We start from the raw sequence: 26305 nt of genomic DNA on the forward strand, positions 1-26305 counted from the left end.
GGTCCTTCCGCGCTCCTGGTCGTTGGTGGCAGTTCTGCAGCGGGGGGGTGGGGTCCTTCTGCGCTCCTGGTCTTCGGGGCACTTTGACGATGGGTCCCGGAGCAAGTAAAGGACCTGCCGCAGAATTGCCGCCGAAGACCCGGAGCGCGGAAGGACCCCCCGCCGCCGAATTGCCACCGAGGACGGCAAAATGCCGCTCCCCTAAATCCTGGTGCCCTAGGTGACTGCCTAGCTCGCCTAAATGGAAGCGCTGGCCTGGTAGAAAGATAACTTATTTTCAGGACTCTGAGAGGGAATTTCAAACAAGAGAAAATAAGTACTTTTTTACTGTTTATATGTGTCATTTTCTACATGGATTGTGCTGCTTTACCCTTTAGTTGTTTATTTAAAATCTTACACCAACATACAACCTTGTCCGGTGTCCATGAGATTTTATTATCTATGAAGTCAGATTTACAGGTGGGATTTTAAGGAAAAACAAGTGTTTGGATACAATGGCATTATCCTTCTTAAGCAATTGTTGGGCTGTGTTAAGTATCTGGCTGGCTCTCCATCTACAGCACTGATACTCAGACTGCAATAGTTCAGGAAAGAAATTAGTGATCAACATTACCCAAAAGAACCATAGTAGTGTGAATTCACTGTTTCCTTTACTCTCTGTCTCCCGCTCTCTCTCTAAAATTCTCACAGCAAAATGACTGACCAAGTATTATTATTTTATGAACTACACGTTAATATCATGTGCTGCAAAAATTCGCAGGAGACCCATTAAAGAGCCACTTGTGGCTTGCAAGCCTTAGTCCAAGTATCACTGATCTACAGAAATAATGCAGCACCAGTCAGTCTAGAGCAGGGATCGGCAACCTTTGGCACACGGCCCGCCAGGGTAAGCCCTCTGGCTGGCCGGGCCTGTTTGTTTACCTGCAGCGTCTGCAGGTTTGGCTCACCGTGGCTCCCACTGGCTGCGGTTCGCCGCTCCAGGCCAATCGGGGGTGCAGGAAGTGGCACGGGCCAAGGGATGTGCTTGCTGCCTCTTCCCACAGTGCCCATTGGCCTGGAGTGGCGAACAGCAGCCAGTGGGAGTTGCAATCGGCCGAACCAGTGGACGCAGAAGGTAAACAAACAGGCCCGGCCAGCCAGAGTGCTTACCCTGGTGGGCTGCATGCCAAAGGTTGCCGATCCCTGGTCTAGAGTGTTAAAGAAACCTTATTCTTACACTTTCAAAAATTGCTGAAGTGGACAGTTTCCTCTCGCCACATCATCTCAGGGAGAAATGCCAAAAATCTCCACTCTCAATTACTACAGAATACCTACAGTCAGAGACACAAAACAAAAAACAAAAACAGTTTACCCTTCACTTCAGAGTAGAGGCACAAAATATCAATTACCTCTTCACCTCAGAGCAGAGGCAAAGCTATCACAGACCAAAAAAACCTATTTTTTTCTCATATGGCTCATGGTTGCTTTTTGCTACTTCCTGCTCAGTTTCACCTAACAATCTTGCTCTATACCTGGCATTTAAGGCCCCAATACTCCATTGTGGGACTATTCACAGTGGTAAAGTCAAGCATGTGCATTTAAGTGTTTACAGAATTGGGTCCTAAGCCATTCTCTATAGGGCAGAGCCCATCAGCTTTCTTCAGTCCAAGGAAGAAATTTAACGTCTTTGATGTCAAACTCTGAGCACAGTACGTACAGCCCATCATAGCTCCATTTGGTTTCATATGATTCTTTATTGGTGCTTGTTTGCTATAGTGCTGTAGTATAGATGTCAGGAACATCATCACTTGGTAAATTACACTTATTTTAAAATGAAATAATATGTATGGTTTAAACGTTTGTCTTATGTTTGTTAAATGTGCATATGTGTGTACATACAGAATTAATCAAATTATATATAATGGTATATATAGGTTTTATACATTTAATTTTTAAAATGTATTGTGTTCATTAAAAGAACTACACAAAGCCTGTAGTGCTCCAGTTTAGAAATATTTTGTAGTGGCTGGGAGTGCAATGGGGTTGCTGGTATCTGGAGGCTGAAGGAGTAATTGGTTCTAAATCTAAGCATTTCTAATATGCAATCTAGGTTCCAAATTATCAGTAAACATCAAGGGATGCAGGCAGGAAAACTTAGCTGGAATACTTAGTCCAGTGTTTTGGATCAGCTGTGGCAAAGGCTCTACCTCCTATCTAGTGTTCAGATAAATATAGTGGGCCCAAAGGTCATGGCTGCTATGGCAGGTTCCTGAATAAAAAGAGGTCTCTGAGAGACCATGGGCCTATCCCACTGAAGGTTTTGTAACTCAGTGTCAGACCCCTGAGTGGCATCTTTTGGGTCTGGTGCTGTCTAGGAGTCAGCTACAACTTGCAGAGCACAGTAATATACAGTCTTCAGCCATTTCACTTAGTGTGCTGCAACGTATGCCAGATGTCATTTCACTGTGAATTTTCTCAGGCTAAGAAATAAAGAACGGCAGTACTCCAGACAACAGATGACAAACATATAAACTACTGTGGCCAATCAACATCTTAAAAAGATTAGGAGTTTTCTTGATAGCTGATGATTCTCCGGGATAAGCATGATCCCAAGGCTGTGTACCAACAATACCGGAGGTACAATGAGGTGTACGTGCTGAACAGAACCTTTAAGCAATTACCTCCTTCTACTAGCATTACTTTGGTCTTTCCTGAATTTAAGACAGCTAGTTTTCATTCAGCCAACCACTATCCTATCTGTGACCCAGTGGTGTCTTCTGCTGGAAGGATACAGATATCTGCAGGTCAGCAGCATATTGGCATTGCAGCCTGTATCATCTTGCTATGCTATCAAAGATTTGCACATAGCTATTTGAATAAAAACAGGACTGAGCATTGAGGGACTCCACAAGTCAGCACTCTTGGCAAAAAGCAGTAGAGATTTTTGCCATGTGTGGTGATGGTGTGGCCTGGTTGGTAGCAGCTGACTCCAGGGCAAGTGCTGTGGAACATCAGAAACACACATTAGTTTTCCGGTAATAAATAAAATATTATGAGTCTTGCGATTCATGGTGCGTTTCTTAGCGCCCCAGCTCCCGGAGTCAGGTGAGTGTGCTAGAGTCCCAGCTCAGTAAGCTTCTAGCTGCAGAGAAAAGCTTCAAGAGGCGCCCGGCTGCCGGCTCAGAAACCCGGGCAGGATCATAGCACCGCAAACATCCCCCACACCCAGACCCCGCCCGGCGCAGGCCAGGGCGGTGAGCGCTCCCGCGTTCGCACGAGGAACCCCGGCGCTAGGGCGAGGAAGGGGTTAAAGGGAAGTCCGGGCACAGAGCGCTACAGAACGTTAAGGACGCGACGTTCCGCCCCTCCCGCTCTCAGCGTTCCAGGGCTGATCCGAACTGAGGCTTCCGATTGGCTGCTCTGTCCCGCGTGACTTGAAGCTGCTCGCTCCATTGGTTGTCGGTTCCGAAGCCTGGGCAGAGCGCGGGCGGGGCTGTTGTCTAGGCGACTGGAGTGGGCCGGGAAAGCGAGTGGCTGCTGCTCCCTCCTTCCCGGAAATGGGTGGACCCGCCTGGCGGCAGGTAGGTGAGTGACTCTGCCCCGCTCCTTCCCTTGGGCCCCCCCGCAGAGCGGGTCCCCCGAGCTGTCCCCCCCCGCCAGGCCTGTGGGGCAGCTCCGGCCCCTGTGACGTGGGGCTGCTCAGACCTTCCGCGCCGCTGGCTGCAGAGCCCGGCTGGGCGGGGGAGGAGCTGCTGTCACTGTCCCCCGGTGACAACCAGACCCTGCAGCCCGGGCCACGATCCATCCCCTTGTATGGCAGCCCCGTCCCCTGCCCGCCTGCTGCCCCTGGCCGCGCTCGGCGGGAGGGTTCGTCTCTCCCGGTGTAGTGTAAGTACAGCGCCGGGCGCGGCGGGGTTCCGCCCCCCGCCCGTAACACAGATAGACGTGGCAGCTGCGGGCTACTGCTTGTGCAACGGTGTTTGCAACGCCATGGTAGGTTTCCATCCTTACAAATGCGGTAGAGTCTCGAGGTCATTAACGTTAGTGGTTCATGGGCTCCAAAGTTGCCAGTAAGGGGGGATTCGATGTCACGTATTTGTGTGAGCACTGTGCAGGAGCCAGGAGGGCACAAGCACGTGCTGTTTAGTTGTAATGAAAGTATAGGGAGGCTGAGGCAATGTCTTTTGTTGGACCGTTTTCTATCGGTGAGAGAGAGCAGCTTATCAGCTGTTCAGAGCTCTTCAAGTCTGGGAAAGGCATTCAGAGTGTTGTAGCTAAATACAAGGCTGAACAGATAGTTTAGCATAGATAGTGTATATTTTAAGGGACCATTTCAATGAACGGGCCTGTTAATGCCCCTGTAGTTGTAGGACAAAAAGGAGGGGTTAATGGGTTACAGATTGTTGTAATAATCCATAAATCCAGTGTCCTCATCCAGTCCATGTTTTTTAGTGTCTAGCAAAGTTATGAAATTAAGTTTCCAGGCTCATCTTTTGAAGGTGTTGTGTCGACTTCCTTTGAGGATGAGGGCTGATGAGTCAAATGTAGAGTGAGCACTTTGTGAAAAGTGTAATACAGTGCTTTTGTCTTTTGTTTTCCTGTGTGAGTTCAATTGAGAGAGTAGTGGTTGGTTTCATTCATATAGTTGCTATTGGGGCATTTAGTGCACTGGATGAGGTACACCACACGTTGTGATAGGCATGTGTGGGACCCATGGAATTTGAAAGATGTGTTGTGGGGATATTGATCATTGTAGCGGTGGGGTTTTGCATCTGTTATAGTAGCAGGGTTTGGTGTCACTTTGAGTTGGTGTATCTGGTCTGTGGGGAGCTTTCTTCTGATGATGATAAGCTTGGAGAGGTTGGGGGATTGTTTGAAGGCGAGAAGAGAGGGTTTGGGAAATATTTCTTTCAGGGTCGGATGCCCACTGATTATGGGTTGTAATTGTTTGCTGATACCCCATATGGGTTCCAGTGTGGGGTGGTAGGTAACAACTAGGGTTGTGTAGTTGGAAAGGGGTTTATTTTTGTATTAAAGCAGGTTCTTTCGGGTATTTGGGTAGGCCATTTAATATGGCAATCTAGTTCTCTAGTGGAATGTCTGTGTTTGGTGAAGGTGTTTTTGAGTGTGTTAAGGTGTGTATCTCGGACCTTCTTCTCAGAGCATATTCTGCAGTATCTGAGTGCCTGGCTGTAGATAAGTTTCTTGCTCTGTTTGGGATGGTGATTGGATCTGTGAAAGTAGATGTGGGGATCCATAGGTTTCTTATATGTAGTTGTCTGTAGGGTTCCACTGAAGCTGATTTTGGTGTCCAAGAAGTTAATGCTGTGTGGGAGTGTTCCAGAGAGAGTTTAATGGACGAGTGGTGATTGCTGAAGTTGTGGTGGCAGTCTGAGGGAGTTTGTCATCTCTCCAGAGGATGAAAATATCATTGATGTATTCAGGTATATCATTGGTTTTGTGGTATAGCTCAAAAGCTTGTGTTTCTCACCAACAGGAGTTGGTCCAATAAAATATATTATCTCATCTACCTTGTCCCTCTAATATCCTGGAACTGACATGGCTGCAACTACACTGCATACACGTATTGAAAGTGCAGCATTTGTAAACCAAGCCCCAGACCCTGTGTCTGGAAGATGTACTTTCAGAAAAAACAACTTATTGGGCATGATACAGGTATAGCTGTGTTAAGTTTTGTGGTCTGTTAGATACAGTAGTCCAGACTAGATCAGTGGTTTTCAACCTTTTTTCATTTATGGACCCCTAAAAGATGTTAAATGCAGATACAGATCCCTTTGGAAACCTTAGACATAGTCTGTGGACCACAGGTTGAAAACCACTGGACTAGATGATCAAGTGGTTCTGTGTGGCCTTCAAAACTATTTTAAGTAGGAGTTGCATTGCTTGGTTTTATGGACATGTAGTAAAATCATATGATGATGGTCAGATTTCTTTAAAAATTGTTATGCAAGAACAGAACCTATGGCTGTACAAAATATAGTCCTAGTCCTGCAAAGGACCCTGCATGGAGTCCCTGTGAAATTAATGAGTAACGTGTGTGGACTCCTTTACATGACAGGAGCCAATTTTATGAATATGTGGGTCAGAAACTCAGAAAACCGATCAGAATTTTTATGGTCATTATAGTAATTATCCCTGCATTATGAAAACAAGTGTATGGTATTTTACAATAATTAAGGCCTGGCTTAAAGAGCTTAAAAACTGTTCATATACAGAAAAGATAACATATGCTTACAGGGGTGGGAGGAACTCTTCTTAATACAAAATGTAAAGAGTGAATACTAAGACATGAGATGAAAGGACAAGTCCTGAGTTTTTACTTTAAGATGGTGTGATAATGATCCTCCTCTCTTAATAGGACTGTCACTCTGTGTGTGTGTGTGTGTGTGTGTGTGTGTGTGTGTGTGAGAGAGAGACACATATATACTGGTATATAGTATACTGTACTTGCTAGCATTACATTAATGAAAGACCAATATACATTTTATAAAATGTGGTATTGCTTAAAAGAATATGGAACATGTTCTGCTGTAATAGTGGCTTTTATAAAATTAAGCACTTTTATTGGTCTTTTATTAGCACAGTGTCTAAGGCACATTGGTAAGTGCTCTGTTGGTATGAGATTATAATTCAGTATTACAGTATTGCATATAATTCTTCAGCTTTTATTGATAAGCAGAGTTTTGTGGTAACTATATAAGTGGCTCATCAGCCTGGTATCATCCTCAATTCCTATCCACTGTCCTGTTGGTCACAGAAAACTGCAGAAAAGATCTGGGGTTCTGTCTTCCTGCCACTCGGAGCCAAAGAACACCTCTGTCTCCTTGCTTGATGGTCCATGGGATGAGGAAACAGAGTCACAGGAGGCCATGGAGCCTTACAAATTAATGAGGGAGGTAGTTACCAAAGGCAGGATGTGGCTGGGAAGGAGGGAGGGTTCTATTATAGGTGGATGGCATAGAGCAGAGGTGAGCAAACTATGGCCCTTGGGCTGGATTTGGTCCCTCAGGGCTTCAGATCCGGCCTGCAGCACTGGCGGTACCATGTCCTTGTGGTCCCTGAGCGAGGGGGCAGAGGACTCCATGCATTTCCCTTGCCTCCAGGCACTGCCCCTGCAGCTCCCATTGGCCAGGAATGCGGAACTGTGGCAAATGGGAGCTTTGGGGGAGGTATCTGGAGGCACGGCAAGGGCAGCACATGCAGAGCCCTCTGCTCCCCCTCCCTCAGGGGTTGTAGTGCTTCCTGGAGCTGCGTGGGGCCGAGTACCAATCCCTCCTGTACCCACCCCCCAACTCCCTGCCCACACCTCGCACTCTTCCTGCACCCCAACTCCCTGCCCTGAGCCCCTCATACATCCCGCACCCCTCCTGCACCCCAACCCCCTGCCCTGAGCCTCCTCGTACATCTTGCTCCCCAATCCCCTCACCTGAGCTCCCTAACCCCCTGTCCTGAGTCCCCTCGTACACTCTGCACCCCTCCTGCCCACCAACCCCCTGCCCTGAGCTCCCTGCTGCACCCTGCATCCGTGTGCACCCCAACTCCCTGCCCTGAGCTCCCTCCCGCAGTCTGCACTCCAGCCCCCTTTCCTGAGCCCCCTCCCACACTTCACACTTCCTCCCGTACCCTAACCCTCTGCCCCGTCCCTGCATACAATTTTCCCATCCAGATGTGGCCCTCTGCCCAAAAAGTTTGCCAACCCCTGGCATAGAGCTTCCCAAAAGCTAGCGCCAGCTCTGCAGAAACTAAAATGCTAATATTGCTGTAGCATGAAGGTCCTTGTAGAAGTGACAGTCTTAAGCCCTGCTTCTTTACGTATTTGGCAATAATTTTTTTTTTCACCGTCTTAGGTAATGAGGAGGCCCAAATCTACAAACTGGCTGGTTACCAGAAGGACTGATTTCTGAACTTTTTCTAAATATGGCTTGCAGAAGAATAGGAGGCCATGGACACACTCTCTCTCCAGCTTCCTCTATTAACTGCATAAAAGCCCTAGCAACTGGAATTCGAGCACATAGTATATGCATGGTATCTGATTTTTTTTATCCAAATATGGGAGGAGTGGAAAGTCACATCTACCAGCTGTCACAATGCCTGATTGAAAGAGGGCACAAAGTTATAATTGTCACCCATGCTTACGGAAACCGAAAAGGCATTCGTTACCTCGCCAGTGGTCTGAAAGTTTATTATTTACCTTTGAAGGTCATGTACAATCAGTCTACAGCAACAACGCTCTTCCACAGTCTGCCTCTGCTCAGGTACATATTTGTGCGGGAGAGAGTCACCATAGTCCATTCCCATAGTTCATTTTCTTCCATGGCTCATGATGCACTCTTCCATGCCAAGACAATGGGACTACAGACAGTTTTTACAGACCATTCTCTCTTTGGATTTGCTGATGTCAGTTCGGTGCTTACAAACAAACTTCTAACTGTGTCACTGTGTGATACAAACCACATCATTTGTGTCTCGTACACTAGCAAGGAAAACACTGTACTACGAGCGGCACTGAATCCTGAGATCGTATCTGTCATCCCTAATGCTGTTGATCCCACCGACTTCACTCCAGACCCAAGTAGGAGGGATGATAGTATGATAACAGTAGTTGTTGTCAGCAGGCTTGTTTACAGAAAAGGTAATGAGGTCCAAACTGTAAGTTGCTTTTCAAAAAAAAATGTATTTTTTTTAAATGGATGGTAAGAAATGTTCAGTATTTAAGCAACTGAATACAGATGCCATATCTGTGACCAAGGGAAAACACGTTGAATCTGAAACAGTTGTTTCACTCATTTCCCTTTTTCCACTTCTATGTATTAAGTCTAAGGGCCTGATCCTAAGGGGCTTAACTCCTATTGACTTCATTGGAACAGAGGCTGGCCCTGAACAGCCAGCCCTGTGAGTCACCAAGTGACTGAGGGTACTCAGCAGCTGTCGTGGAGTCACAGGGTCTGCGCTGTGCCTCCAGCCTGTCTCCAGTCTCCTGGAAGTGACCTACGCAGTGTGCCCCAAAGACCCACACAGTTCCACAGGGGAGGCCCATAGCCTTTAAGACCCTAAGACTGGACTTCAAAAATCTGTCTTCACTGTCTGTTTCCATGCCTCCTTTCAGCAAATCCAGCCAAGCCAGACTTCTGTGGGAGCCTGGTACTGGGGTACAGGGGAATGTTCATGTTGAAAGAAAAATTAAACCTATGTCTGCTGATATTTTTTTTTTAAATTCTTTGGTCTTAGATTTTGAATATATGTACACTTCAGTCAGATTCATGTAAATTTTGGTCTTGTACAGATTCTGCAGTAAGGTCCCATTTCTATAGTCAGTGGAAATGAGCACTTGCCACACTCACACAGAACCCCGGAAATCAGTAGAGCTCCTGGCAGGCACAGTGCTGTCCCTGCACGTAGTAAATGTGTGTTTGTCCTGACAATGTCCCTTTTAAATAGAAAAATAAATAACTATATGAAACTAGTTAGGTCCCACTCCTATAACAAATCCTGACCAGTTTAAAAAAAAAGTTTCCACTTTTTCCTCTTTAATTGTAGCAATGAGCTGATATTTAAGCAAATAAGCATTGTAATCTTAAAAACCTGAAAGTGAAGCTGTTTAAGAAATGAAAATTGACTCATTTGATTTTCATTGCCCCAGTAGGTAGAAATGGAAGGCGTAAACAAATAATATAAACCAGTGATACTCAGACTGAGGCTCGCGAGCTGTAAGTGGCTCTTTAACATGTCTCTTGTGGTTCTTTGCAGCACGTGATATTAAAACATTGTGTGACTTCATTATTAACCAATCAGAATGCTCCACTAGGTTATTAACCAATTGTAGTTGATAAAATAATAATGGTGAGTTATTTTGCAGTGAGAATAATATATATATGATTTGTCATACTGTTTAAATATGAATATATATTCCTATAATAAAAGAAACAATGAATTCACATTAGCTCTTTTGAGTAATGTTGATTGCTAATTTGGCTCCTGAACCACTGAGATCTGAGCATCACTGACATGAAATGTGAAAATTTTAATTTTTTCCGCTTTCTGTAAGCGTAGGTGGGGCTGGTAACAGAGGTAAAGAAATATGTTTACTACATAATTTTTAATTGACAGTATGCCCTTAATTTCTCCTCTTCAACAGGATTTTAATGTTTATCATAAGTTTTTGTTTTCAGTTGCTTTTGTTTATTATAATTGTAGAAAGAAGGAAGAAATTTCTTGATATAATAAACCTAAAGGTTCTAAATTTTTAGTTCAGGTTTTAAAAATGCTATGTCAAATACAGCATATTGGAATACCGTAGCGTGCTGAGTAACTGTTAATATTCTGATCACTCACTCTTTATCATTCAGAGTAATATACATACAACATACTAATTCAGGCTAATATACATACATACATATAACTAAAATAGTTAAGCTAATGAAAAATATTCTTAATGGAATTCATAAATATTTTTACTGCTACCATGAATTTTTTTTGTTGGAAGGTGGGGGAAGGAACAGTATGAGGCACAATTTGAGCCATTAAAACAATATAGCCATCGCAAGAATTCAGTGTGATATTAATGGCCTAGTTCCTTTCTTTCTTTTTAAAAATAGGTGGGAGGGACTTGTGGAGATTTGCTCCATAAGGATTCCAGCCTGAAGCTTCTCCATTGTCACCTTATCTGGATTTGTTCCCCTCCCTTGCAGAAAAAGGCGCAGGGTCTTTAGCTAAACCTGGGGGATCCTTGGGACGCCAGGGAAGTTCATGTGGATTTCCTGTGCCTCTGTACTAGTTTGGCCTCCCCCTCACCATGGCTTCATAGAAGTGCGGCTCAGTCAGATCACAGATGTAGGGCATACAATTTGGACTGAGATACTGTTTTAATGTAAATCACCTATCTCTAAATTTAAGTACTGAGTGTTTTTTTTTTTAATATCATATCTGTATGTCCAGTTTTAACCCAATGCTAATTAAAATCATTAGAATAATAAAACTTTAGTTTTAGTTTCATTCTTTATTTCTGCTTTTAGATTCCTTTTGCTAGTTGATTTGGGGTCCAGTACTTACTTTATAAAGAGATCCTGAGGCCCAGAATCTCCACAACATTGCATGCTTAGGTCCTGCCCCTGACATACCCTTCCTGTTCCCAGCCATCCACCTTGTGCCAGGACTTGCAAGGGGGTCCTCAGAGGGAAAGCCTGCAGCTGTCCTCCTCAGTTCCTGTACTAAGGAAGTTCTCATCTGACCAGAACTGGGGCTTTTAGGGTCCCTTTACTGGTAAAAGAGGTTGGAGCTGGGGTGAGAATCTCACTCGTTGACTTCATTGGGTCTACTCATGTGACTAGAGTTGCAGGATTGAGTCTTCTGCTTTTTAGCAAACTGTGTTCATATCTCAGTTGCGGCACTTGGGGTTTTGATGCCTTGTGCAGTAATTTTCTGTAAAGTTGAAAATGGTTATATGCTTAAAATAAGCAAAGAGGATATGTAATTTAAACACTTCTTACACTCTTGCATTCTGCTAGTTCATCGGTTTTGATATTTTAATAGCCAGTGATGCAACCATCTTTCAGAGACCTCTGATTTTGACATGTGTGAATAGTGTTACAGGAATGGATGGCATCAGAAAGATAAGCTCTGAACACTCAAATACAATAATAACTGCTCTACATTTTGTATTTTAGGTGTAGATTTGCTTAGTGGTATAATTCCTGAACTTTGTCAGAAATATCCAGATTTACATTTCTTAGTTGGAGGAGAAGGACCAAAGCGAATAGTTTTGGAAGAGGTACGGGAAAGATACCAACTACATGACAGGTTTGTTCTGTGTGTCTGTGGTTACAATGTAAATATAAAAAAGAATATGCTGAAACAGTGAGGTGGTGGAGGGAAATGGGTAGGGACACAGATTAAATGAGAATAAGCGGACTCTTGCAAATTTACACCCTGATTCTGCAAGTTGGTTTGTGCAGGCAGATCTGTGCCAAGCCCCAGTGAGTTCAGTGGACTCTGCACAGGCATAAAGATCTGTCCACACAAACCCAGGTGCAGGATCAGCATTAGAGTCCTAGCCATCGCAGGCAGTATCATACAGTGAAATAAGGTGTCAGTGGTTAGGCAGCTGGTTTGCTGCCACTACTGCTTATCAAGCTGACCAGTACTGTTTTGTTGTGCTTCCCCCATCTGTGTACCCACCTGTTGTCTTATTTTATACTTTGATTATAGGCTCTACGGAGCAGTGACTTTCTGCTTGGCATTGTACACACACACAAACACAGTGGGTCCCTGATTGGCGCTCCTAGGCGCTATCATAATAAAATGATAAATTAATAGAGGTAGGATCTTTTTCCATAGCAAATATTGGTGTGAGTTGGTTCCTGTTTTTGGGGGGGGGGGTGAGAAGAGCTTGTTTTTCTATTAGACAACAATATGGATTGCTGGTTCATTGTTTCTGCATAAAATACCAAGCAATAGAAACAAACAGAAATGAAATCCTCACTGGATTAAGATACTGTTTTCTACTTAATTATTTACACCGCACTTATTATTGGTGTTTTGGCATATTCAAATTTACACACTTGAAAAACTAAAAACAATTTTTCATTTTCCAGCCAAAAATTTAGTGGGTTTTTAAAAAAAAAACACCTGTTTCGATTATATGAAAACTATATTAGAGGGTTGCACAGTTCATTGTTTCTGTGGGTTCAGCTCACTGCACACCCAGAGGCTCCTTTCATTCCTCAAATCCTCTTCTTGCCCCCTCCCCTCCCCCTGTGTGCCACTGCTCCATCCCCCTCTTTCAGGGCCTCCCTTCAACTCCCCCTCCCCCCCGCCCTCCCTCAAGGCAGGGAACTCCCTACAACCTGGCACACCTTCCCTCATGGCTGGGGCTCTGTGTACCTTCCTACCTGGGTCCACCATTCCCATGCCAGAGGTTCTGTGTGTGCCCTCCCTCCTCCCCCCTTTATTATTTCTTTTCTCTCTGAGGGAGAAATAAATCAGGGTGTCAACATGTCTCTCTTCTGGTTTTCCTATTTCCCCCCCAAATCTAAAGGGTTCCTCCCACTGATGCCTAGAACACTCCCTGAACTTTTGGAATTGATTAGAGGTTGTGTTGAAAAGTTACTGGTTGGCCAATGGATATGAAAAAGCAATCGGTCTTTTGTTTCTCTTTTTAAATCTACTGCACATGTGCAGGATGTGCGTTCCTAAATACTTTTACTAGAGATGTGTATATCCCTGTTATGTATTACAGACTTCAAATATCTTTCTGATAATTACCCAGAAGAAGCCATTTTGATTTCTTTAGTGTGATTTTATAACTTTCAGAAAAATATTTTCAGACTATTTCCTGTTTTTGCATTTCATGTGGGACAGAATTTTTATAGTCTCATAGGTGTGTGTTTTGTTTTTTTTTATAATGGCTAGAAAGGTCTATCATGACTCATGTATTCTGGTCTTCTGCTTAACATAGGCTATTGAACTTCCCCTGAATTAATTCCTGTGTCAGGTCCAGTAGTTGTTTAAAGCATATTTTTTAGGAAGAAAAATCTTCCCTCCTCTCTTGCCCACATGATCTTTCCTGAATACGTTATGACCGGGGACTTTAACGTTTCAGTCATGCAGATCTTCCCACCAGGTTTCAATAACACCAGCTAGGTCAAATTCCTCTTGCCTTTGAGCTAAGTTCCTAGCATTCATGTATAGGTAATGAAAGTATTTCTTCTCTGCATTTACCTTGGTTAATTTTATTTTTGATATCTTGATATTGTGCTAAATGAGTTCTCATTTGTTCTCCCTTTTCACTCTACCTTTTTGTTATTAGTTTAACACCTTCCTGACTAGTCTAGTCAGTCAGTCCCCTAGACGATGGAGGCCATACAAATTGCATGGCGCCCTCTCCCCATAGACGGTGATCCAGTTTTCCAGAAAACCAAAACCCTGTACTTTATAACACTTAGCTAGCCAGTGGTTTGCTTCTAGAATCTTTTGTTTGCTGGCTTCCTTCACTCAGAGGACTTCCTTCCTCGCCTTCAGCACCTTTCTAAGTTCTCTAAAGTCATTTATAATCTGAGTTATCACATGAAGCAGTGTCAGTAGCGTAGATATGCACCATCGCTAGCGGAGTCTTGCCTGTCAACTGCAGAAGCCTGTCTAATTTTGCAGTCACATCTTGTGTCTTGGCTCTGGGAAGACCTCATGCCATCCTGTTGTCTGCCTGTCCCTTGCAGAATGTTCTCTCCATTCTGTAGCATAGAATCCCTGACAAAGATCATCTGTCTTCTTTGCATGTTTGGAGATCTTTCTTATGGGTTGGGGGGAGCAGTCATTCTCAGGTATTTCCTGTATGCTCTCCATTCCATTTGACTTGCTGGATCTTCAGACACACTTTTTACCATGTCCATGCTAAGAATCTGATAGTGATTGGCTATTTCTAGCTCTATGGAATTCCTGTGGTCCTTGCTCAATTGGTCACAGTCTGTCCATCATCTTTTTTCCTCCAGCAGTGTAGAATGCCACTTTGTTCTCTTGCCCTCTTGCGGTTACAAGCTGCCAATACTGTCTGGTTTCCGTTCTTTTGGTTTCCTTGGTCATCAAATCCTTCTTGAGCCTGTTATTTTCAGAATCTGGTTGTCCAAGTACTCAGCCTCTCAGATATGCAGCGTCAATACCTGTTCTTTCAAACCATGGGTCTTATCTTCAGCACAACCACTAACTTCCACCCCAAACAAAGTCTCTCTTGTTTCAGGCAGGAAAGAAATCATGGCACATCTGTTGCAGGTCACAGCCACTTTTCCATTGCTGGTAGTCATGGTATTGAATGTAGAAACATACCAAGAAAGAGAGCGCCTCGCTCTCCCTGTAGAACTTCCCAGTTTGCTGCACTTGTTTGAACATGGGAGACTGGTAAATTTGGAATATTAACCAAATAACATAAATCTTCCCTTCTTAACCTAGAAAACATGGTAGAAATATTTTAAAGGCAATTGCCATTAAAACTCAGTTTTTCAAACAGTTGTTTTTTCTTTTCAAGCTAAATACAGAGCTTTGATTAAAAACTTAAGCTTTAAAGAAATTGGAATAAGATAGTCCTGTATTAAAGCAGAGTGGACACTATGTATACACTGATAACTGTATGTTCCAAAATATGTAATGTTTTGTAGCATTATTACAGTATGTGAAACCAGTGTTTATCTTTTTCTTTAACTATGGGCAGAGTGCGTCTTTTAGGGGCTTTGGAACACCAGGATGTTAGAAACGTGTTGGTCCAGGGACACATTTTTCTCAATACTTCTCTCACTGAAGCCTTCTGTATGGCAATTGTGGAAGCAGCCAGTTGTGGTTTACAGGTAAAAGAATCTTTGCTGTATAGAATGCATGCATACATATTTTTACAATGCTTATTTTCATAATATATGCTTATAACAGTGCATTTCATCTGAGGATCTATAAGCAGTCTACCAAGGTGGGCAAATATTAATCCACATTTACACATCCTCTGGAAACTGAGACGAAGAGAGGTTAACTGATTTGCTTATCTCCCAGAGGAAGCTCATGTAGAGTTGGGAATAGCATACAGGTCTCCTAACTCCCAGTTCTCTGAACTAACCAAGCTGCCTCTTCAAAATGCTGTTCTGTGTGTATTTTTTGAAAGTGTTTTTGGCCAGTTAACTCTCTGTCCATGGACAATATATCTGTTAAACTTTTGCCTCTACCTTCTGTCAGCAATAGGTATTTGAAGAAAAATGTTTGATGAATATGACTGATCTTTTGATTAATTTATGTAGCATTGATTGAGCCATTGTTCTTAACACTGTTCTTTGACTGACTCAGGAGCTGGCATCCATTTCTTAAGTCAACTGAGGAAGTATTTATTCTATGTAGAGATTTCACATAAAGCGGAAAGAGATCAAAGACTAGGACATTCTTGGTGGAATCCCTTGCTGGCTTGTATACTTTTGTGAGTGTTATGAATCCATGTTAGTGTTGTAAGGGTTAAAATTGCAACTGAGCAGAGTCATGCTGTCAGAGATTCCATTCCCACGTAACTTTTTAAATATAGAGGCTGTCTTGGACATAGAGAAATTTAAATGATGGGGACTGGAATCCTCTCCAGAGATCCATGATAGTAGATTCTGCCTGCTAGCCTCACCCCTCTCTCCAGTCACAAGTCCCAGTACTCATTCCCTTTCCACTTGCTGCTTGGGGTGAGTTCTAAACTTTTTTATTACTGCCTAATAATAATAGACCTGCCAAGAGTTTGTGTTCTACTTCCTTCCTTTTTTTAGATTAAAATTAGTATTCCAAAACTTTCAAATGTATTATGTTCTTGTAAACGTTAGTGACACAGAAGCTCAAAAGTGTGTGTGGGAGATAAAACAACCCTCCGCCCCTCTCAAATTTGCCTACTGGCCTTTTTCCCTTGGGGATGGTGGAGGTGAGGGGGGCGTGAAAGAGGCGGTGGGTTGGGAATCCAAGCCTAATTATACATAATCGTTTGTGTATTGTGACAAGCACCTTAGGGAAAGATAATTCCCTTCTTTGAAATTTCTGTTGTACATAATACTTTCTGCTTCTGCATGTGAGGTCCCTTTTGATATCCAAATATTGATTCTGAACATCCCACAGCTAAGTTACTGCACTAACACCTCTTCTAGGGCCAAGACCTATAGTTGTCATGCAGACTAAACTCTTTTTGAAGTCATTTGATGTTGTGCTTGGAAGGCATCTGCAAGGTTGGATCCTTTTGTTTTGATCTAAAGTACTCCTGTTGAGCAATTTTATCTTATTACCAGTCTAGCTGTATTTTAGTGAGTTATGTTATGCAGCATGCATACTACTTAATTGTTTTGTTGCCTCCAAAGGTTGTGAGTACAAGAGTTGGTGGAATCCCTGAGGTGCTACCAGAAAATCTTATCATTTTATGTGAGCCCTCAGTGAAATCTTTGTGTGATGGTCTGGAAAAAGCTGTTGCCCAGATCAGGACAGGAACACTACCAACCCCAGAAACTATCCATAACAAAGTAAAGACATTCTATACATGGAGGAATGTTGCAAAGAGAACTGAAAAAGTACGTAAACCTCTACTTCTGACTGTCTTAAAGTGTGATTTTACTCGAAAAGTGACTCTATACAAGTAGCGTTGTGAAATTCTGTGTATTATTTCAGTGACACTCATATCAAATGTGCATGGTTTAACAAATAAAAAGTGAATGTTTTCTCCGCCAACTACAAGCCCTGTAAATTCACACTACCACTAGAAAATCAAACTGGGTTCTTTCCTTGTTATGCATCGTTAACAACAATAAAGATTCAGAAGTGCAGGTAATGCCCTCAGTTACATCTGTGCAACCCCGTTGTTTTCAGTTGGTTTGTGCACATGTCTGCTTGACCTTGAAATTAGAAAAGGTACGGAACAAGTCTGATACACAAAAAGGAATAGAATCTGTCTGTCTCTGGCTCTGCCAGATTAACAGAAGTAAAACTTAGTGATTAAAATAAGATCTTAACATCTTCAGATACCATTGGACACACAGAAGTTTAGGATATGTTGAGTAAGAAGTTGCCATGTTTTCACAGGCACTTATCAGAGTAGACCTGTACTTTACATGTTAGTACTTTTTTTACATTAGTGACAAACTTTACCTGTTATAGATAATGGAGTTATAACTTGTTGCAGCAAGCTCCTCTAGCTGACACTTCTAGAAAAACTGATTTTGGCCTCAGAGGGGTTGGCAAGAGATAAAATAACATGCCACTTAATGTCAACTTGATTTTATCAATGTCCAATAGGATAATGATATTTTAAAAAACAAACACACCCATAAGATTGTATTTCTCTATCCATTTCGTTTTAAACTTCACTGTTTTCAATGTTTTAACTTGCACTTTAAGAATACCTTGTCATACTGAAACATTCTTACTGCACATTGCTCCAATATTGCTGTTAATGTCAGCTATGTTGGCTAACCGTTGCTGCATAAGGAATACTAATGTTGCAGCTACTGGAAGAATATAGTCCTTTTAATCAATAGTGCAGTGGTCCCCAACGCAGTGCCTGCGGGCGCCATGGCATCTTATTGTGACCGCACCCTGGCCCCCAGGAGAGCACCCGCCAAATTTCAGCGGCATTTTGGTGAGGACGCCTCTCGATGACGACGCTTGTCGCCGACAAGTGATGTCATCGAGAGATGTCGCTCCTGAATTTCGGCAGGGACGCCTCTCGATGATGTCACTTGTCGATGGCAAGCGGCATCATCGAGAGGCGTCGCTGCCGAAATTCAGCAGCATTTCGGCGGGTGCTCCACCGCCGCAGTGGTCCTTCGGCTGGCGCCCGCTGGCCAAAAAGGTTGGGGACCACTGCAATAGTGGAATAGGAGATTAAAAGGATTGTATGTAACCTTTTAAAAAAAACAACTACTCTTTGAAGTGTCATTATAGAGGTTAGTTTGGTTTAGCTTTTAGGGAAGAGCTAAAAGAAACTGGATTCTAAACAAACTAGGAAGATGTTGGGATGAGAAGAGTCACGTTTTTCAACCATGAAACAATACTGGTTATTTGCAGAACTAACTTTGCTTTATCTCTGAAATAACTGCCACATGATAGTTGCAGTTCAAAGACATGGCTTTGGGGCTATTTGAAAACTTCCATTATCTATATGTTGTAGATATTTATAGTGCTACCTTTTTAGTATAGCACCGTTCTCTAAATAGTAGTTTTGAATAATAGTACTCACTAAAAAGAAAGTTGTCGCTTGTATATTTTCAAGCCTATTCTATTATTGTATTAGTAACTCTTACAAAGTTATTTTTCTCAAGAAAGCTCTAGAGTGTGTCCCATTCCTGCTTACTTGCTAGCTGCAGGTACAAAGATTAGAATTTAGACAGCCCTACCTGATTTGCATGGATGAACAAAGAATCTTTGTGCTGCAAATCAAGTCGTTAAATCACTATGGTTTGTTCCTCTGTGTGTGTATAGGCTTCTAATTTTACATGTACACACACATGCTCACCTCCTTTACCTTTAATGTAAGGATAGCAAAAGAGCTTCAGACTTCCTCTCATAAAGAAAAATAAAATTTCTGATAAAATGGACTCAGTGTTCAGCATTCTGGGATTCCCACATATTTTTGTGGGCAGGGAAAGTAATATACTTTTCATTATTTATCAAGTTGAAGTGTGAGTGAAATAGAGTTTGAATCTGGATTGGTTGACTTTCATGGAAAGTTAGTTTTTTCTAACTGGAAAGCCTCCTTAAATAACTAAGTGTCTGATCCTTTTTGAATCCCACTGAGCTCTTGCCCTTAGTGATCTCTTGTGGTGATTTCTGAGAGGTAATTTTAATTAAGTTGGGAAAAGTATTTCCTTTTCATCAGTTTTAAATTTGCTGCCTTTCTGTTTGACTATCCCCTGATTCTTGTATTATGAGAGGCTGATTAGTAGCGTGTGATCTTTCACTCCTCTGTGCCATTCATTATCAAGTTACACGCAATAATGTTCCAATCTCTGAAATCTGTCTTCTTGTGGAAGTTTTTCCACCTCTTTAGCTATTCTTTTTTTTTTTTTTTAAAGGACAGTCTTTTATATGTAAAGCTATTATTTTTGTTGGACACTCCCATCTAAGTTTGGAACAGGATCATTATTATGTGCAATACATAGTAAAACACAGTTTTGCCTAATCTTCAGAGATAATACGTCATAAAGATGACTCAGCAAAATTTTAACTCTTTCCTCATTCCCCTCTTTCAGGTGTATGACAGAGTTGCAGATGAAGTAGTATTACCGATGGACAAGCGGCTTAACAGACTGATATCTCACTGTGGCTCAGTGACTGGGTGTATTTTTGCTCTTTTTGCTGTATTAAGCTTCCTTTTCCTGGTGTTTCTGAGATGGATGACTCCAGATTCCCTTATTGATGTTGCAGTAGATGCCACAGGTCCTAGTGGAGCATGGACTCAACAGTATTTTTCTAGTAAAAAAGGAAGTGAGAAAGAAGAGATTTCAAACTGTTAAAAATGTTTTAAGTGAGGAGGAAGGGCGTTGCTGTCTAAAAGGTTTTAGTATTTGCTGATAGTTAATTCCATAAAGAGATACTGTTTTTAAACTCTTAAAAGCTTTCCTAAATTGTTGGAAAGAAACTTGATAAAATGTGCTACCTCAAGTTAGGATTGTGCCAATTAGTTTTGGGAAAAGATTTAAACATATGCAGTTTATGGACATAATTCTTTTGCACTTAAAGTAGGGAGGAAAGTGGTAATATGCACAGCTCAGGTGTAAAACTACCTTCAGAGAGTCAAGAATACTAGATTTCGTCTGTTATTAGTGTATTATACAGAGAATGAGCATGGATTTTTTCATGGTGTTATACCAATATAATAAAAACCAGCAGGATCTTATTAAGAGGGATAAGGCAAAGATGCCACATTTATTGTAAATATAATAATAAGGCAAAAGATAAAAGCAAACAACGTTGTTTTACTACTTATTCCTTATATACGCACACACATCATTCATTCAGGTTCTGTATAGGTGTTATAGTTACCAGCCTAGAAGTTGCTCATGCCAAGTTACTGGCCAGGTATCTTGGTCATGAGGATGGAGCCGAGTCTGTGTCAGATGCACCTGATGCTCCTGGAGGTTGGCAGCAGAACCAGGGACTCAAAGTCTTCAGTTTTTAGAGTCCATTTTTATAGGAATTAATTCCTATGTTAGTCTTGGGAACCATTCCATCCTGCTGCTGTTGGCTCAATTAGCAGATGGCACATTCCTGGTGGCTCCACACTGTCTAAAGTGGCACATTCCTTCCAGGTGTTTGGGGTGGATCCCAGTTTATCCTCCGGGGGTTGTCTGGTGGTCCACTTGACACATTCTTCGGCCGATGGATCCTTTCCAGGCTGGCACCTCCCTAATCATTCACGTACATCAAACATTCATCAACATACATTCCATTTCTTAACCATATTTTAGTTTACTGTCTACACCACTTTTGGAGTGTGTGTTAATTCCTATGAGATTCCTGGCCCTGTAATCACAGAGCGTGGGAGTCTGTTTGTTTTACATTATATCAATTACAGCTTAAGGCTAGCATAGTGTCTACTTCAAGAACAAAGTCAATTAACTTGTTTGTAAGTTTTACATAGTAATAGAGTATCTTTCACAGGACAGATACAATCGGTGTTTTCTGCAGACAGGAGCTTACAAGCCCCAACAGAAGAACTAAAAGACCTCTGCACTTGGTGAAACTGGGGGGGTTACTGTCACTTGGGGGAATCACTGTTAGTACCCTCTTTAATATCCCTACAATGGCACCTAGGGTGCAAAACACAAAATTAACTAGCTTTAGATGGTTTTTGCCAACTCCTGATATTTGTATTGATGTATTGGAGACCTGTGAAGAATTGGCAAAATAAAAATACCTACGCAAATCAATCAAAAACTGAAAAGTGATATATGAAATCACTTCTGTAAAAACAAGAACATTACCATGTGGACTTTCAACATTTGATGTACTGCTAGCCAGCTCTTGTCCTACTCAACTGTGTCCCCTGGACAGACACAGAATAGCTCAGGCCGGCCAACTTCTCCAGTAGACCATGCCAAAGTGTATGGTAACTTCTGTTTGTATGAGAGATGTAGATAAACATCCACTAAGGGCTAGACAAAAACTACTAGTTTTTTTCATTTATGACATCAGTTGCATTTGAATTCATCTTCAGAAGAGAAAATGTTAAATGTTATGACACCTAGACTGCACCAAAGATATTCTTAAATGAATCCAGCAAGTTAAATCTCTTTCTGGAAAAAGTTAGTGGGTCCTGGCCAATAGATTTGCATACTCCCTGTGAGGTGAGAAATGTGGTCCCTTGCAGTCATTGGTTCACTAGCCCTAATCTAAGTAGTCTGTACCTATATCAATCAGAAAACAACTTTGAACACATAAGAAGAGAAGATACGATATTTCACATTCCTGTAAAGCAACTCTCTCAGGACATTATCTGTTGTATGCACTGGATTAATTTCTTGCTATAGCATTGTTTTAAACTGAAGAGGTTTAACGAACCTGTGCATAATGAAACTCCCCCTGATATAATTGTATTCTGGATGTGCAATATGCAAAGCTATGTTTTCAGAACTTTGCAGAATAACTGTGAACATGCAACCAGTCAATGTTTTGTATAAACATCTTCTAAAATTTAAGTTTATTTTGCTGTGTTTGGGTGCAAAATTGACAACTTTATTTTTTAAAACTAAATCTGTTTAACAGTATTTTAATGAAGCACTGATGGGATTCTGAAAGGCACACTGTTTACAAAGTCTAAGATTTAGTTTCTTCTGTTAGAAAAAATGCTCAGCTCTAGATATTTAACATATAGTAAACATATTATACATTTGAATATTTTTTAAATGTTAAGAGAAATCTAGAGATTAGATACAGTACTACTACAGAGATTGATAAAGTGGGTAGAGTTGTGGATAACACTTTAGTAAGGAGAATTTCATAACTTTTAAAATCTGGTGCACTATTTATTTTTTGTAAAAACAACTTCTAAAAAATCACTGTTACCATTTCAACTTAGTTTTACAATAAGTATTTTTGAAATGTTATGTTGACTTCAGTTTTCTTTTGAAACTTTTCTATTTTGATTGCCAAAAGCATATAGGAACTCATGTAAAGCATACAGAACTCATAAATTATACAAAACTCAAATGTAGAGTAGAAGGAGAATTATATATGATATTCTTTCTTGTGCCAGAGTATTACATGCTTCTGACTAATACAATAAGGCCTTCTCATAGTCTTGTACAATTTACAGGTTACCTAAGGCTTCTGTACCTTGCAATAAAGCACTGATATTTTTAGTTATAACGTGCATACCCAGACACTAGCAACGTATATGGAAACTTACTGCACTGATGCTGCTGCTCACTATTCGAGCATTGTAACTAGAACATTCTATGGTAAACGATGTATAAAAGAAAAGGGTTTTGGCTTGTTGTAAATGAAGTTTAATCTGACCGACTTAACTACAAATGTACTGTATCTCAAACAGTGTAGTTTATAATATCTGTAGTTCGCCTGATCACTCTACCAATTTCCTCTTTTCAAATACCAGGTCTTTGACCTCATCAGTGTATCCATGAATAGTTCCACTGAACTCAGTAGGATTACTGTCCTACATAAAGTTACTCCATATACGTAAATGTTTGCAGATCTGGGGCCTAAAATTGCACTGTGCAAGTTAGATGAGTAAAAGTGGGCAGGATGGAGTCATTGTCTGGCTATACCAAAAGAATGACAAGAGACACTTGATATGGTTTTAATTAAGCTGCAACTTTATTATTAGATGTCCGGGGCTACCCAGCAGATAAGTCTACAGTGCAGATAACCCCATATTGATTCAGTATCTACCTGGGAACTTCCTCTAGCTCCAGTCTTTTTTTTTTTTTTTTCCTCTCCCATCCAGGGCCCCCAGCCAACCCATTGATGGGACTTTACCATCTCTCCCCTGCTTGAATGAAGGTTAAGGTTAGCTATAAGAAAGGGGTTGGCTCCCTGCCGTACCAGTCATAGGAGCCCCTCTCAGAGAGAGAGAGACACGTGCACACACACACCAGTTCCACTCCTTTAACCAACACCTCCTTTTTAAGTCCTTTACCAAGCTATTTATCTGGTCACGGTACGTTCGCTGTGGAGTACCTGCACTGGACAAGTATGCAAGTTAGATGAGTAAAAGTGGGCAGGGTGGAGTCACTCCTTTCACAGTCAGTGAGTGATTCAGAAGACAGCAGTAGGCAACAATGGGAAAAGGAGAGGAGGAAGAGTGCATCCGAAGAAGTGGGCCGTAGCCCACGAAAGCTCATGCTGAAATAAATTTGTTAGTCTCTAAGGTGCCACAAGGACTCCTGTTCTTTTTGCAGATGCAGACTAACACGGCTGCTACTCTGAAACATAGAATAGAATATTTATGGGACTGACAAAGGCATAGAATACTTGAGGAACAAAGTATAGAAAGCCCTGCAGAGTTCATGGGTAAATGCTAGTATAATAGTAAACAAATAATATTTTTAAAAAATCTGAAGATAAAATTGTGAAATGTATTTTCCACTTTTACAAATAATATCCATTAAGTGTTACCAAACAGTGAATCAAACCAACTGAAGAAATAATGTGTCTTAAATGGAGCAAAGTCTGAAAGAGACCTTTTGAATAAACGATTACAGAAGACATTTCTCTCGATGGAGCGGGTCATCTTGAAAACTTGAGTGATTTGACTTTCTTCCTTATTTCAAAGGTGATGGAAATCTTAAACTGATTTGCATTCCATAGCATGTGAGACCTTGCCTCTTGTGCCTAGACACTCTGTACAGACACTGAACATACGTAACAGCATGTTGATAATGTAAAATAACCTGTTAAAATCAGAACAAGTATCAAGTGAAGTGTGAATGCCTCCTTACTGTATGATATTCAAATGCTTTTATAAGAGTCTAGATTTATCTACAAAGGTATATCAAATTGTAATGTTTAATCATTTTTGTGATCAAGGCTTTCTGTATAAATATTTTATAATATAAATTTATTTTCCGTTTGATATTTATTCATCTGTTTGGTTACTGTTTCACCTTTCATCCATGCCTGGACTTATGAGGATTTAAGTTTGTCCCAAAAAAATACTTACTTACCAGCTTTACTAAATGTCCCCTTTCCCTTAAATAAGACAGCAGAATTTCAAAGGGGGGAAAAATGCTATATACTAAGCATAGAACACCAACGACAGTCCAGCCCCCAATATATGCTTTTTACTTGATATGCCAGGTGTGTATTGTGTGTGTGTTTATAGTAAAGAAAGTAAGTATGTTTCAGCTGGAAAGTTATTTATTGGTTTCATGTTCCCCTAAGTTGTTCTAGGTCCTTTCCAGAACATAGAGAAAACATGAGCCCTATGACAAATACATTACAGGCTAAGTCCCTGACCTTGCAAACGTTTGTGCCCAAGTCTGTGGGACTACACATGTGTATAAATTTAAGCATGTATACATGTGTTAAATCAGGCCCTTAAGGCCATAACATAGCAAATCTATGTCAGAAGAATAACAAAGGGAAAAGGAGGACAGCACTACAAGAAGACTGTCTCAGCCCAGTGAGTTTTAGTGGATTTTTAAGTAGAAATGTTTTTTTAGCATACATTGTATTTACACTGGAGCTGCCCAGGGAATTTTTCTTGCATACTACAACTCTCTGCAGGATTCAAAGCATTAGTGAATTGACTTGCATGGGTTTCCTGTTTACTAATCTGTGCATCATCAATATAAACACAGGTGTGTAAAAAAAAAAAAAAAAAAAAAAAAACCCGCTGAAATTGTTTTGTTATACAGCTGAAACTAGCATCATGCTAAAATATTCTTCAAGTTACACATTTTGCTTGTAAGTTAACAGATGTGGATATTGGATCCTTCAGGTTCCTACTTTATTCTCACACCGGTGTAAATCTGCAGGTCAGGGATGGGTACTGGCTGTGTATGTCTTCTACTTGCATGAGAACTAGCGTGCAATAAGCACCTCTCTGGGTGTGTCTGCCCTGTGTGCTAAGCTTTTTAAATGTATCTGAAATAATAGCTTCAGGCACCTACAAATTCAGCTTGTAAGAAATGTACATCTGCAGCTCAAGGGTTGGCAAGACCTAAGGCACAGTAGTTCATTCCTATCTTCTAGGTGCTCTTTCCTATCTTCTGACCCATTTTTGTTTATACAAGAGCTCAACTAGGTTACTCCCCAGTGTCAGCTCGTGGGCCACATCTGGCCCATGGGACCCTCCTGCCTGACGCCTGAGCTCCTGGCCTGGGAGACTACCCTGGCCCCTCCCCTGCTGTTCCCTCTCTCCCGCAGCTTCATTTTGCTCCACCGCCAGCACAATGCTCTGGGCGGTGGGGCTGCGAGCTTCTGGGGCAGTGCAACTGCAGAGCCTGGCCAGCCACCGGTGCTCCAGGCAGCGTGGTAAGGGGGCAGGGAGCAGGTGGTGGGGGGATTGGTTAGAGAGCAGGAGAATTGGGGGGGGGGGTAGTTGAGGTAAAGATGTGGATAGGGGTCAGGGCGGTCAGATGGCGGAGAACAGGGGGATTGAATGGGGGCAGGGGTCCCCAGGGAGCAGTCAGGAATGAGAGGAGAGGTTGTAGGGGGCAGTCAGGGGCAGGGGTTCTGGGGGCGGTCAGGGGATGGAGTGGGGTGTGTGTGGATGGTGCCAGGGTCCTGGGGGTGCAGATAGGGGGTGGAAGTCGGGCCACAGCCCCCTCCCCTAACCAGCCCTCCATACAATTTCTGAAACCCG

The 26305-nt window shown here is 41.9% G+C and overlaps 1 protein-coding gene across 2 annotated transcripts; it reads left to right on the forward strand.

The window, feature by feature from the left end:
• Positions 1 to 3452: 3452 nt before the first annotated feature.
• Positions 3453 to 24577, forward strand: PIGA (phosphatidylinositol glycan anchor biosynthesis class A). Of its 2 annotated transcripts, none has more exons than XM_032773754.2 (6): positions 3453 to 3560; positions 7848 to 8632; positions 11664 to 11796; positions 15197 to 15329; positions 16845 to 17051; positions 19728 to 24577. In XM_032773754.2, the coding sequence occupies exons 2-6, from the start codon at positions 7918 to 7920 to the stop codon at positions 19989 to 19991; spliced, it is 1452 nt and encodes a 483-aa protein (XP_032629645.1). In that variant the 5' UTR covers positions 3453 to 3560; positions 7848 to 7917; the 3' UTR covers positions 19992 to 24577. The 2 variants fall into 2 exon arrangements, with proteins under 2 accessions (XP_032629645.1, XP_032629644.1); XM_032773753.2 differs by lacking the exon at positions 3453 to 3560 and adding an exon at positions 3603 to 3867.
• Positions 24578 to 26305: the final 1728 nt, after the last annotated feature.

This window comes from Chelonoidis abingdonii, chromosome 1 (assembly GCF_003597395.2).
Source record: "Chelonoidis abingdonii isolate Lonesome George chromosome 1, CheloAbing_2.0, whole genome shotgun sequence".
Classification (NCBI taxonomy): domain Eukaryota; kingdom Metazoa; phylum Chordata; order Testudines; family Testudinidae; genus Chelonoidis; species Chelonoidis abingdonii.

Bases quoted from the DNA above. Each gene is read 5' to 3' on its own strand.
- PIGA (XM_032773754.2), top strand. From the start codon at position 7,918: ATGGCTTGCAGAAGAATAGGAGGCCATGGACACACTCTCTCTCCAGCT. The intron at 15,330-16,844 runs GTAAAAGAATCT...TTGCCTCCAAAG, and splicing joins CAGCCAGTTGTGGTTTACAG to GTTGTGAGTACAAGAGTTGG. The intron at 17,052-19,727 runs GTACGTAAACCT...CCCCTCTTTCAG, and splicing joins TTGCAAAGAGAACTGAAAAA to GTGTATGACAGAGTTGCAGA.